A 14,260-nucleotide genomic window follows, 5' to 3' on the forward strand; every position below is an offset into this window, starting at 1 on the left:
TGGGCTGCTGATGGTGGAGTAGAGACTTTGAGACAGTGTTAGTAGAGACTCTAACTTACTTTCCATTCCATGGCTGACCAGGTATCTCTCCCACTTTTACCATGCTGTTGATGTGTTGTAAAGATCTGTAGGTTGATAATCTGTTTGTCCAAGTTATAAATGGCCATTATAAATTATCGCCATTTTCAATACCTCTTAAACAAAATTAAGTGACAATCTAAAAACAGTTGTTGCATAAAAATGTAGCCCATGGCAATCCTTTCACATTAAGTGTTCCCACCCTTATCAACAAAATTATTGAACGAGGACCAAGAGAAAGGAGGTCTAATAGTCACAAGCAATGATCATATTACTATTATTTCATTTTCAGCACTGATGAAGTTGGCAGTGGCAGAGCCTGCCCCTTGAGGATTGGTCTCTCAGTTACCAGCAAAGTGTGACAATATGTAGACAATCCATCTGAAATGGATCCTTTACTGTGTCCGGTATGATGCAAAATTACCATGACATCAGTCATGTGCCTGAGATTAGTTTCTTCAAAGTTTTCAGCAAAATAATCTTGAAGTTGAGCGGAGAGAAAACTGGCTTAATTATGAAGATTGTGCATGTCATGGTTCCCAAAACTGCTCTTAACATTTTTCATCTTGTAAAGTCCTAACTGTCATTTGTTGCTAATTAGTGTCAGGCTGCTCTAAATATTCTTCAGTAGCATGACCTTGAGATAAATGGTCTTCAATTAAATGAAGCTACTCTACAGAAGACTCTCCCCAGGGCGTTTAGATTTACTTTGGTTCATGTACACATCTGTAACAGTCTCCTGCATTGACTTCAAACTCTAGGCAATCAGTTCTTAAAGTTCCATCCATGTCCTACGGTTTTGAGGTACAGAGGGCGACATAGGGGCCCTGGGTGAAGTTCTAGAGACACAGATTCAAATCCCACCATGGTAAACGGTGATATTTCAATTCAATAAAATCTAGAATTAAAAGCTAGCTTAATGGCTGCCACCTAATGTCTTTTAGGGAAGTAAGTCTGTTGTGCTTACATGGTCTGGTCTGCATTGGCTCCAGACAGTCTAAAGAAGACCTGACTCAAGAGAAAACCATTCTGATGGTGCACGAACTGAAGCCCGAGAACAACACAGATCAATCCTAACATCTACCTTGGCCCGGGAGATCAGAGTCCATTCAATTTTTAAGGAACAAAGTCACAAATGACACATGTGAGAAACTAGTACAATGGGGAGGACAGGTACCAGGCATTAAAAGTCCTTTTCAGCATTGTAGAGCAAAAAAAATCTCATAGGCAGAGACAGTGCCCAGGTATTAAAAGTGAATAAAAACCGAAAGGACTGCGGATGCTGTAAATCAGGAACAAAAACAAAGTTGTTGGAAAAGCTCAGCAGGTCTGGCAGCATCTGTGAAGGAGAAAACAGAGTTAACGTTTCCTGTCTGGTGACCCTTCCTCAGAACTGATGCGAGGAAGGGTCACTGGACCCGAAACATTATCTCTGTTTTCTCCCCGACAGATGCTGCCAGACCTGCTGAGCTTTTCCAGCAACTTTATTAAAAGTGAATGCTTTATCTGTCATACAATAGGTTAATTTTTCAGAAAATGTACAGAAGTAGGTTCAGAACACAGGATCATAAAAGCAAGAAATAAAACAGCTACCCACACAAAGAGGTTAATGGGGTTGTATCATCCACAACAGAAAAAAAACCTAAAGTGTTCTGAAGAGAAATAGATGATTTAGACCTTACATTTTGCTAAGGTGATATTTGTCAATAGTCACAAATTACAAGTTAGACACAAGGATAAGTGTCACTACATTATCAGATAGTGAGCCACGGTTAGGAAAGCACCATCTGACAACAATGCAACTACATGCCCCAGAAAGCATAGCACTTAGGATTAAACGTAACCTGCAAAGAGCTCTCTGATATCGGGAATGTCAAGCAGTAGAAAATCTATCAGTACTTCATAATCAAGAATTTTCACTCAAGTTGGAAGGCATGTCTAACTTTAATCTTTTTCAAATGGCATTAGTAGTTAAGTTATATAAAGTTGAAGGAATAGTCAGTCTGTGAACAGCTGGTCAGAGGACAGCAGATTGAAGATTTAATGGGGCTCCCTGGACTCGTGGCAGAACTCAAACAAAAAGGATCCACTCAGATTAGTTAAATTGTCTAAAGAAATTTGTTTTGTACTGTCGATAAGATGGGAAAGCATGATATACCAAACTCAGACTGCAAGAGCCAGCAAGATTTGTTTTGAAGAACAAGCAATGAGATGTCAATGAACAGCATACCCTATTTGAGCCAATTGACTAACTCTAACTGATATAACTCAGAGTGCAACAAAGCTTGGTGAACAAATAACTATGATAGATTCAAAACCAGTGTTAGGTGGTGAGATGACTCAGAAGAGACACGTTCAAGCACAGTATTTGGCTTCCTAACCTTCTTAGAAAATATCCTCAGTATTTGTGAAAGAGATCATGCCAAGCTAGAAGCAATCCTCAAATAGCAGAACTGAGGAAGTGAACATGTTTTTTTCACCAATAATGAGGGGAAAGAGATAATCCAAACCAAATCAATGCTTCAGCACAAACCTACAGGTAGATTGAGAATAAAAATCTGCAGATACAGATTGAAACTGTGGTGGATACAACTCCATGGAAGTTACCACCAAGAAGCAACGTTGAATGATTCAACATACTGCAAGGAGGAAATTGCCAATTTCAACAACCCAAGATACTGAAAAGAAGGAATTGCTTGTTCAGCAGGGATTTAGTCCTCTGGAAAGGAAATCCAAGAGATTAAAGTCACTCTAGATTGAGGGGATCTTCAGACTGTCAAGAAAGAGAATCAAAGGCAATGGTAGTTTGCTGGGTAGAACACCAGACTTTGAAGTCCAATAAGAAGCAATTCCAGGAGAACAGCAAAACTTCCAGATCACTAATTTGTAAAGTCAGAAATTTGGGGCGATGGGGTTACAGTAAATGTAATTACATTCACAAATATATCATCTTAAAACAGAAAAAAAACTTTGAAGGCAGCGAAATGTGGATATGGGTGCAAAGGTCCATACTGAGTAGTGCCATAAGTGCCACTTGCTATAATTATGTCATATGGATATGTAGGCAAAACAGTTCAGGATCTTGAAGTAGTGTGGCCCAATATCTGGTCCTCTTCGAATTCCTGGTACTAATTTTTTATATTAATGGAACCTTTGTCTAGTTGCCAACATATTACTATAACTGAAATTGCTGCAACATCTCAGCAGGTCTGTCAGCATCTGAAGAAAGAAATCAGAATAAGTGTTTCAGGTCAAATGACCCTTCCTCAAAACTGTATAATTATAAACTGTATCTTGTTAACTACAAGAGACTCTTCTAGTTAGACCAGGAAGTTGTTTTACATAACCAGACTCAACCAAGCAGGCCCTGCAGTTCCATACACTTAAACAGGATGGTAGCAACAACCTTTGTGAGTAGCAGCTCATAAAACATAGGAAGATGGCACGCCCAGATAACAGATTTGTCTTCTTTAAATTTGGACATTAGGACACATGGCAAATCTAATACTTTCCTGAATGTACCTGCTGACTTTGGCTTTATACGCTCATGTTGGAGGCTAAACAGATTCTTCGATATTTTATGGAGATTTTCTATACACTCTTGTGAAGAAGCCAGGCTTGATTGCACTTTCACATTAACTTCCTCAATCCATTCAGCCGACCTTTTTTCTACTTCTCTGTCCTCCTCGATGTCTTCATCATCAATTAATGTTTGATCTGCACAATACATGTATAAATAGAATCATGTTTGTAAATTATATTGAAACAGCTTACTCTCATGTGCACATGTTCTGTGTTCATCAAGATTAAGAAGTTAGTGCTAATCTGTGAAATACTTTCCATTTTGAGCATCGAACATTGTCAGAATTGAACATTTTCAAGTTAGGCACAACAGGGTTAAATACAGACTAACACTCCAGCTGCACTGTCTCATCAAACACTCCAAGGCGGATTTAGCATGGGATTAAATATGGAGTAAAATTCCCACTACACCATCCCAACAAACACATCAATCTGAGGGGCTGGCTCACATGATTTCAGATCATGACCAGGGATATAGAATAACTAAGTCAAAATCAGTTTTATTACATGAGATTGCTGTATTGTGCAGCCTTTATCTTGGGCTCACAAACTGCAATCCCTTTCGCTTGTTAATATTTATCCCTTAAACCAACATTTTCAAAAAAGATGTTCTGATTATTTACTTAATTTGTGTCTTTGGAAGTTTGCTGGGTAAATTGCCTCTTCTAACAGCTTTGTGAAAATAGTGACTACAATTCAAAAGTACTCCTTTAGCTGTGAAGTATTTTAGGATGTCCTGAGGTTAGGGAAGACATTTCGCAATTATGAACATATGAACACGGAATAAAAGTAGGCCACTTGGGCCTTCAATCCTGCTCTCCCATTCAATAAGATCATGGCTGACCTGATTTTAACCTGAACTCTACATTCCCCTGTATCCCCAATAATCTTCCATTCCCTTGGTAATCATGAATCTCTCTAGCTCTGCCTTAAAAATGTTTTAAAATTCTGCATCCACTGCATCACAAAGACTCACAAACCTCAGAGAAAAAAATGTTTTATCATCTGTTATAAATGGGCATCATCCCCCTACCATTTTTTAACTATGACCCCTAATTCTAGATTTTCCCACAAGATGAAACACCCTTCTCCAGAACCACCCAGTTAAGTCCCTTCAGGATAGTATATGTTTCAATTAAGTCATTGACTCCACTAAACTCCACAGGATATTGGTCTAGTCTTTCCTCATTAGGCAATCTGCTCATTCCCAGTATTAGTATGGTAAACCTTCTCTGAATTACTTCCTAAGCATTATCATCCTTCTGTAAATATGATGACCAGCACTGTATACAATACTCCAGATGTGGTCTCATCATTGCCCTGTATAACTGAAACATGACCTTCCTACTGTTGCAGTCAATTCCCCTCACAACAAAACACAACATTCTATTAGTACTCCCTATTACTTGTTGGACCTGCATACTAACCTTCTGTGATTCATACACTAGGACGCCCAGGTCTCTTTGCATCTCAGAGTTCTGTGTCCTCTCACTATTTAGATAATATGCCTTATTATTCCAAAACCTTAGCGCCTTAATTTTTTTTCTGCCAAAAATAGACAGTTTCACATTCTCCCACATAGTACTCCATTTGCCAGATCTTTGCCCATTCCCTTATCTATATCCCTTTGTAGGCTCTTTATGTCGTCTTCACACTTACTTTATTATTTATCTTTGTGTCACAAGCAAATTTAGTTACCGTGCCTTTCATCCCTTCATCCAAATCATTTGTATAAATTCTAACATGTGATGCCCCAGCACCAACTTCTGTTGTACACCACATTGTGACATCCTGTTAGTCTGAAAAAGACCCATTCATTCCTACCCTCTGCTTCCTGTTAGTCAGCCAATCTTCTATCCAAACCAATATGATATCCCCCTACATCATGAGCTTTTATTTTCCACAATAACTTTTGATTATGAAACACTTTCTGGAAATCAAAATACAATACTCACTGGTTCCCCTTTACACAAGTTGCTTCTTCAAAAATCTCCAATAAATAAGGTAAACATGACTTTCCTTTAACAAAACCATGTTGGCTCTGCAGCCAACATTTTTAATCAGCATGTCATTAGAAGTGATTGTTATAGGAACAGGAGGAAGCCATTCGGCCTCTTCAGTCAGCACAATTTCACTGAATGGTGAACTATCTGTAACCTGACTCCTCAAACCCACATTTGCCCCATATCTCTGAAGACCTTAGTTTAGCAAAAACCTATCAATCTCTGACATTAGATGAACAATTGTCCCAGTATCAATTGCTGTTTATGGTGGAGAGTTCAAAACTTTTAGCACCCTTCCTGCATAGATTTGTTTCCTAATTTCACACCTGAAAGGTCTTGCTCAGATTTTTAGACTGCGCTCCCTAGTTCTTGAATGCCTAACCCTTGGAACTAGTTTCTCTCAACTCAATCTCTTCCCCTTAATACTTTAAAAACTGATTAAAGCATCCCTTAACCTTTGAAATTCCAGGGAAGACGACCTTAGTTTATGTAATCTCTCCTTGCAGTTTAACACATCCAGGTATCATTTCAATAGATCCACACAGCACTCCCTCTAAGGCCAATATCCTAAGGTGCCCTATCAAGAGTGACTCACCAGTATGATCTAAATAGGGCTTCATATAGCTGAACTGAGACTTTAGCCTGTTGTACTTGGATTTCTAGATATGAAAACCAGCATTGTATTTACTTTTTTGATTAAATTATGCACCTGTTTATAACATTTTAATGATCTATATATCTGGCCACTGAAGTCTCTTTGGAAGTGAATTGTTCCTAGTTTTTCATCTTTAGAAGATTATAATTTTTAGGTCCAAAGTGGATGAAATCAGCGGGTATTAGGGCAAAATGCCAACTCCAAGCTAATATCCTGTTATTAGAACAGTCAGGACCAAGTACTGGTTCAGTAAAATATCACTTAAAGTGAGAAATTGTGGTGCCTGGTTAATTAATGTTAATGTACACCGTAGTAATGTGAAACTGTACAAAAATGCTTAATCTAAATTTTTAAACCGCGTTAAGTACATTTTCAACCATTTTGAAACAGATTTTGGGTATTTGTAAGGGCTGATTTCATCCAAGATTGCACACCTAAAGGCATCATTCCAGTCCCAGGCAAATGTCAAAATACATATATTAAACATTAAATGCTCTACGTCTGATACATCTGAAGGTGTATTTCCAATTCTGTTCATGCGAAATAATTTGGCTTTGTATGGATACAATTGTTGCATTATAAATCAAATACTTTCAAATCTTGATAATGTGCTTGAGTTGTATGGCAAAAATAAAATCATGAAAATCCATTTGACAAACATGAGCGAATAATTCTTAAAATTAGGCCTACAAATACCTTGGAACCTGCAGGTAACTCCAGTTAAACGCATGCCTAAAATGTGAATTGTTCTAATATGCAAATTAATGAGAAAGATCAGAATATTAGAGGTGATAGCATCTTGGTAGTGTTATTGGACCAGTAATCAAGAGACCCAACGGCTGTTCTGGGGACATAGGTGCAAATCCCACCACTACTGCTGGAATTTAAATTCAATTAATAAAATTTGGAATTATAAAACTAGTCTTAGTAAGGATGACCAGGAAACTACTGCAAAAATCCACCTATTTCACTAATGCCCTCTAGGGAAAGAAGGTTGTGGCCCGTACCTGGTCTGACCTACCTATGACTCTCGACCCATGACAATGTCGTTGATTCTTAACTGCCTTCTGAACAGCCCAGCAAGCCACCCATTTCAAGGGCAATTCAGGACAGACAACAAATTCAGACCTTGCCAGCAATGCCAAAGTACCCTGGAAAAAAAAATCCTACATCTAATGTATCCCTCTTTTTAAATTATTATTTTTTAAAAATCAGTCTGCTTTTTGACAATTAATGAAATTTAGTCATTTGACTATGATGCTGTTCTTACTGGATATCCATATGTGAGTACTTTCCATCAAGAGCTGCTGAGTAGCAACAGAACACTGGCTGATTAGGCCTCATAAGTAATTGAATTGTGGTGCTATGAATGCTGTGAGACACAATGCAACACAGACCTGGAATCAAACTTGTTTCACACGAGTTTGCACAGAGTACAAAAACCGTACTTTCCCACTGGATAACACAGTTTTATTAAGTGTTGCCTTGTTGTTTAGATTGTCACCTTGTGTTATAAATACTCACTGCTGAAGTGTTTGAATCAAAACTATGTCTGGCCCATATCCAGCAGAGAGCAAGAGAATTGTAATGGAGACTATAATAGATGGTCTAATTGGATCCAGGTTGATGGGATGACCTGGAAATCCTCTTTGCTTGTTTACATTCCCATTAGGACATTCAAATAATTAAGACCCTAATATTCTATATTCAATGCACTAATTTTAATAGTATCAAAAATCTTAGATTTATGCACACTTCCTCTGTACAAAGCTTTACTTCCTCATCAGATTTTTGTTAAAATTTTGTCAACCTTTCCTATTATAAATTCCTATGTCTACATTTACAATGAATGTGCACTTATGAATAAATTGCACTGTAATTATACCCTCCCACTAGCTGTAGTGCTGAAATATCTTGTTTTGGACCACCCAACACCTCAGCAGAGAAAGTCCTATGCTTCAATCTACTCCACTTCTCTGCTTCTCAAAATGGGGGAGTTAGATTACAATTTGCCCCATTCAGTGCCTAACGCCAGTGGAGATCAATTAGTTTATAATAAACTGCATACTGCTGTCCGATAGCCATTGTAGAATAAACTTTAAGATTTCCTCTTTGGTGCTGTTGCCAGTTGCAAATTCAGTGATTGTATCTATCAACCATTCCCTTTCCTTTTTTTCATGGGTTAAGGTGATTTTTGGCACTTGCTGGTGGTCAAATCTTGCATGGCTCAAAGCGAAATTCACTTTGTCCAGAATGTCCTTCAAACGTTCTGCAACTTCCTGTTGGCAAATATTAAAAGAAAAGATCAAAAATTAAAAAGCTATTCAAGCAAGTTAGTAGTTTCAAAAAAATTGCAATTATGTTTGGAAATGTCAAATAGTTCTAAAAGACACAAATCACTTATTTTGCCCTATCTACATCCTTACTGTACAAAGTAAATGTATCTTAATGAAGGAAAAAATGAAGACTTTTTTATATATAGTGCTTTTCGTGGCCTCAAGAATGTGCCAAAGTGATTTAAAGTTATTGAAGTACTGTTGAAGTGTAGTTACCATTGTGAAGTGAGAAAATGCTGCAGTCAATTTGTCTTCAACAAGATCTCCAAACAGCAACAAAATAAACAATTAGACTTTTTTATGATTTTGGTTGCAGGATAAATATTGTCAAGGTCACTGGAGGAAATTTTCCTACAAACACCATCAAGTCAGCTCTTCCCCATTACTAAGAGTTTCCAATCAAAGTAAAGAGCTCAGCACTGCTATACTGAATAATAATAGGAAATATTTTTAGTCATTTGAATCTTCAGGGCTTCCTGGCAACTTGTAGTGCTGTGTGGCACTAAGGTTCTGACCTATACATTCCACACTCAATGGCTCCTGACAGTCAACTGCTCGCAGTACGAAATGTAAGAAACTTTGTAAATACAAATAATTTGTTAATCCTTTGTCCTAGCCAGAACTGAAAACTGTTCCCCAGTCAATCTGTGTTCCAAACATACATACATGTAATAAGATAAATGTAATTCAGTCATATACACATTACATAAAACTAAGATTAGCAAGTCACTCATTTGTATTGAAAATTCTATTTGTAGTTCAAGAAGGCCTAACACCTCTCTGGCCAACTAGGGATGGGCAATAAACACCAGCCTTGTCAGGAATGCCGCCTACATCTCAAGAACAATTTAATATAAAAATTCCAAATGAATCACCAAGTTAAAAACACTTCAGAGAAAATGGTCTAATTTTGTTTCAAACAGTCTGCCACAGTGACAACTGGTTGCCATGACCACAGACAACAAAAGGGCTCTAAATAATGGCAATTTTAGAATGTGAAGTTTTGCCCTGGCAACAATCTCCACAAATATCATTCACATTTTTAAAAAAAAGTCAGTGTTGCATACAATACATATGGAGAGCACAATGAGGTGTTGCATCAACTCCGTGACTGACAATTTCAGCCTCCATAAATTAGGAAAAGCATGTCACACATTCCTGTTTTTCTTAAAAATACAGTTCCAGTGTCAGGACTTGATAAAATGCCAACAAGTTCAAATTCAGGTTATTCACTAAAACTTGCCGTCACATTTTCGGTGTATGTCTGTCTGTCTGATTCTCTGTATGTGTGTCTGTTTGTTTGTGTCTCTGTTTGCATGTGTACATGTCTGTCTGTCTGTTTGAATCCCTGTATTTGTGTGTATCTATATGTCTGACTGCCCATGTCTCTGTATACATGTGTAGTCTGTTTATATTGATCTCTGTATGTATGTGTCTATCTGCCATGTCACCGAGTCTGTTTGTTCTTATCTCTGTATGTGTGTGTCTGTCCATGTCTCTGCATGTGTGTAAACATGTTCAAGTGGTCTTTTAAAAGTTCATAAAGATAACAGCATCACTGGCTAACCCAACATTTATTGCCCATCCCAGCTGACAGTTAAGACTCAACCACTTTGCTATAGGTCTGGAGTCACATTTGGTCCAGACAAGGACGGCAGTTTCCTCCCATAAAGGGCATTAGTGAACCAGGTGGGTTTTTCCAACTATAGACTCTAAATTCTAGATTGTTACTGAAATCAAACTGCTGCCATGGCAACATTGAATCCAAGACCCCAGGTTAATGGCTCAGTGACAATACCACTGGGCCATCACTTCTCCCAGATGTATGTGTTTCTGTATGTGAATGTGTGTTAATCTATCTGCCCGTGTTTGTGTGTGTGTGTGTATGTGTATGTCTGTTTCTGTACATGTGTGTCTGTTTATTTGCATCTATCCGTCTATGTCTCTGTATGTTTGGGCATATTCATCATACGGTCATAGAATCATAGAGGATTACAACACAGAAAAAGGCCCTTTGACCCATCTGCACCAGTCAAAAAACAACCAGCTAACTATTCAAGATAACAAAGTGTGGAGCTGGATGAACACAGCAGGCCAAGCAGCATCTCAGGAGCACAAAAGCTGACGTTTCGGGCTTTTCTGATGAAGGGTCAAGGCCCAAAACGTCAGCTTTTGTGCTCCTCTGATGCTGCTTGGCCTGCTGTGTTCATCCAGCTCTACACCTTGTTATCTCGGATTCTCCAGCATCTGCAGTTCCCATTATCTCTGATCACCTAACTATTCAAATCCCCTTTTCCAGCACTTAGTCTATAACATTGTGTGCCTTGGCATTGCAAGTGCACATCTAAATATTTTAAAAATATTATGAGGATTTTTGCCTCCACCACCTTCTCTACTGAACTTACTGCTGTCACCAATATTAATCTTCCTGACTCCCACTTGCTTACCCCAGGCAGCGTCAAAAAGGACTCAGTACTATCAAGGCAGGACCTCCCGCATTGGATTAACCCACTCTCGGCCTGGGCTACAGGCGATCAGTGCGCTGAACAAGTGTTGGCACTTGGACTGTTTGCGCTTTAATTCCGAGAATCACTGTTCCCAACTGAAAACCTGTTTTAACGTGTAAGGTGTATAAATGTCAATGCCAAGGTTGAAAAGCCTTCAGGGCAGCGTCACTTGGTACAATAAACATCTTATCTGCTTTCTTCCTGTCAAGGATCGCTGCTTTGGGATACAATGTTTCTACTGAGATTCCGGTCCCAGATCTAAATCGAGGGTAAACAAAATGAAAAACCCGAAGAAATCTGAAATAAAGGCAAAAATTGCGAGAAATGTATTGTAGGTCAGTCAGTCTCTGCGAAGCGAAACATATAGATAGATTAACGTTTCAAGTATAGATGCATGGTCAATTTCATAATTTATAGTGACACGGTGGGACCGAAAATGACAGTGAAATGTCCGCACCTCTTCTACTTTTGGCACTGGATGTTTTCGTCAAACATATGTAGCGCTCAGCCAGAAATCGTTCTTTTCTGTGACTTTTCTTTTGGGCGGGGGGCACGGGACATGCAATTGCTGATGTGCTCTCTTTTGATAAATGACCACATTTTGCCCTACATTGCTACACAAGTGTTGTTACCTGTCTTGCTCTCGCCAACTGCGCGGTCTCGATTTTTCCTATGGCTCGTTGGACTGTCGTAGAGAGGCCAATGTCGCTCTCATTGGGTACCAGAATAGTGCTTTCAGAGTCAGTCTTATTCATGTCCTCTTTATTGTCCATGCTGTTCGTAAAACAAAATCGAAAACTGAGGGCAAAAAAAAACTTCAGCCAGTTACAAGAACATATATATAACTTTCCCCCTTAATCGTTTTGCCCGTTTAAGTGGGGTGAGCAAGGTGAGGTGAATTCTTATGCCTGTCTTTTGGCACCTTGAGCCACGTGTCATGAATGAACGATTGTTTACCTGGGTTGACGCCGCGCTGGCGGTAATCGGAAATCGACATGGACGTTCCGTGTGGATTTCATTGTCGGCGCGGGCGGGGTCAATTGGAATAGATACTGAAACCGACAACTGAAGGTTACTGTGGCAAACGCATCCCTTCTTGTGAGAAGGGCGCAGATCAAAGGTAGGTTTTTTGGGGGGCACAGGAAGATGGGGGAGTCTTGATGGTCAGAACAAGGGGAAAAGCAAACCACAATTCCCGGGATGCACTGGGCATCTCCACGCAAGCGCTCTGTGTCCCCGGGCGGCGTCATGTCTATAAATAGCAGCGCTGTGGAACGCTGAGGCTATTGTTATAGATAGGTCGGTACATTGTAGCTGGTTAGAGCAGGGGTCTGCGGTAAGTCAGTTTCACCAACTTAGTTACCTTCCTTCGCAGCATCTCCCCTTCTGCACCCAATCCGTCGCCTGCTAACTTCCTCCATTTGATCGCAGCAAACCCAAACACCCCCACCGGCTAAAAAAGAACCTTTTCATTAATACGACTCTGTTTGGAAAAAAGGTTGATAGCATTTTGTATGAAAAGCTGTTGTGGAGGTAAAAAAAAAGGACTCGCCCAACCAAGCGCCATTTAAATACCCGTACAGCACTCACATAGGAGGGAAACTGCCGATTATAATCTACATTTCAGGTAGGGAAATGCGATTTTTTTTCTTGTTTGTGCATGATCGTTGGTCGGTCACTAACAAGAATGGCAGAACGCTATTTTCCGTTCAACGATTAGGCTGGCTATAAACAGGGCTTGACACCGTTTATGATGCAGTTTCCGGGGTAGTCGCCGGTAAATTTTCGTCAGAGCCAATACTCAGTTGATGAATTATGTCATGTTAAATACTAGTTCCTTCTCATTGCTTCTCGTGCAGATTTCTAGGAGGTATTTCCCTTCACCCACTAGTTCAGATCAAATGTCAAAATCTAACTCGCTCACAGTTCCAGTGAAGCGGGTAAACTGGAATGTAGAGTGAGTACCCTTCTAGTGACACCTCGTAAACGGTGTGGTTAAACATTCAGCAAATAACCACATCCAATGATAATACTTGCTACACTGTGTGTGTCTCCGAACAATGTATATGTCATTATTATCAAAGCAGAATTTTTGTTCTGCTTTATTAAAATCCACAACAACATTCTGATATAAATTAACAACTTAATAATTAGCACGGAAGTGTTAAGTCTCTTGCGCTCCACCCCTCCAGACACTAGAATTGTGACTTAGTATTTATCTAAATCAAAGTCAGCTACACAAGATCTGCTTGTTCTCTGAATATATTTTGTATTTTAACAGTTTAAAAAATCGTGGGAGTGCAGTGTGCACTTTGAGGTTTATTTTTATGTATTCAATTATGTAAAGCGATTAATATTTTCTATTCTGACAAAGCTGTTGTTAAAAAGTTTTCATGAACCAAGTTTTATGCAGGCAAGCCTAGTAAAGAGCTTGATTTATAATGGATTCCTGCTCAAGAGCAGCACACCATTGTAACACTGTCACTGGAAACAAAATGGACACAACATAAATAAGGTTCATCTTTTAATACTGCACTTAATTGCTGAAGTAAAGGACTGTTTAGGAAGAGCCTGGTTTTTAAAAATGAAAATGAAATTCTCTCAGAGTTAGTTAAGTGTCTGAAAGGGAAAGAAAATGCAGGAGAAGGGAAGGGTAATGGGGATAGTAATTTGCTGTTATGGAGATTCACCATTGGCTCAATTATCTGAGTGGCTCCCTTCTGTGTTACAACCATTTCTATTATTTAGTTTTGCTATTACATGGGATTGCAGAACTATTGCCATCTTTTATGTAAGGATCATATTTTACAGTTACTTTTTTCCATTGAAACTGAAAGCTTATCTACAAGAGTTACTATTTTCTAATCAGGGTCACTTGTTTAGGAATAAATTGCATTCCATGCATTTGTGGGATTTTTATACTGTCTTGTTCTGTTCCAACCTATTTTCTTGAGAATGCTGTATCCTTTCTGGCCATTAATATCATTTTATTAAATTGTATTGGATTGTCTGAGAGCCCAGAATGCCTTCCATCTTCCTAAGTGAAAACTAAGTAAAAAGGAAGGTTTTTCTGCCAGCTGCAGGAGCACCATTGTCACA

General features: G+C 38.9%; 2 protein-coding genes across 11 annotated transcripts in view; one reads left to right on the forward strand and one right to left on the reverse strand.

Moving 5' to 3' along the window:
- The window catches only part of LOC125448172 (uncharacterized), a 34,854-nt gene extending 21,974 nt beyond the window's left edge, over positions 1 to 12,880 (reverse strand). For 2 of the 5 annotated variants that reach the window (XR_007246664.2, XM_048523251.2), the window contains exons 1-4: positions 12,119 to 12,354; positions 11,794 to 11,959; positions 8,387 to 8,597; positions 3,601 to 3,795 (exon numbers count right to left, since the gene is read on the reverse strand). Coding sequence is in view for 4 of the 5 variants with exons in the window: in XM_048523251.2 (XP_048379208.1) it covers positions 3,601 to 3,795; positions 8,387 to 8,597; positions 11,794 to 11,959; positions 12,119 to 12,180 (634 nt within the window). In the remaining variant the exon portion in view is untranslated. Of the gene's footprint in view, positions 1 to 3,600; positions 3,796 to 8,386; positions 8,598 to 11,793; positions 11,960 to 12,118; positions 12,355 to 12,524 lie in introns of those variants that run through there. The other 3 variants (XM_048523255.2, XM_048523254.1, XM_048523252.2) reach the window with 3 other exon arrangements.
- LOC125448173 (cysteine/serine-rich nuclear protein 2-like) overlaps positions 12,403 to 14,260 on the forward strand; it is a 56,069-nt gene continuing 54,211 nt past the window's right edge. For 3 of the 6 annotated variants that reach the window (XM_048523257.2, XM_048523259.2, XM_048523258.2), the window contains exon 1: positions 12,435 to 12,788. The gene's annotated coding sequence lies outside the window, so the exon portion shown is untranslated. Of the gene's footprint in view, positions 12,789 to 14,260 lie in introns of all 6 variants that reach the window. The other 3 variants (XM_048523263.2, XM_059643317.1, XM_048523265.2) reach the window with 3 other exon arrangements.

This window comes from Stegostoma tigrinum, chromosome X (genome assembly GCF_030684315.1).
Source record: "Stegostoma tigrinum isolate sSteTig4 chromosome X, sSteTig4.hap1, whole genome shotgun sequence".
Taxonomy (NCBI): Eukaryota; Metazoa; Chordata; class Chondrichthyes; order Orectolobiformes; family Stegostomatidae; genus Stegostoma; species Stegostoma tigrinum.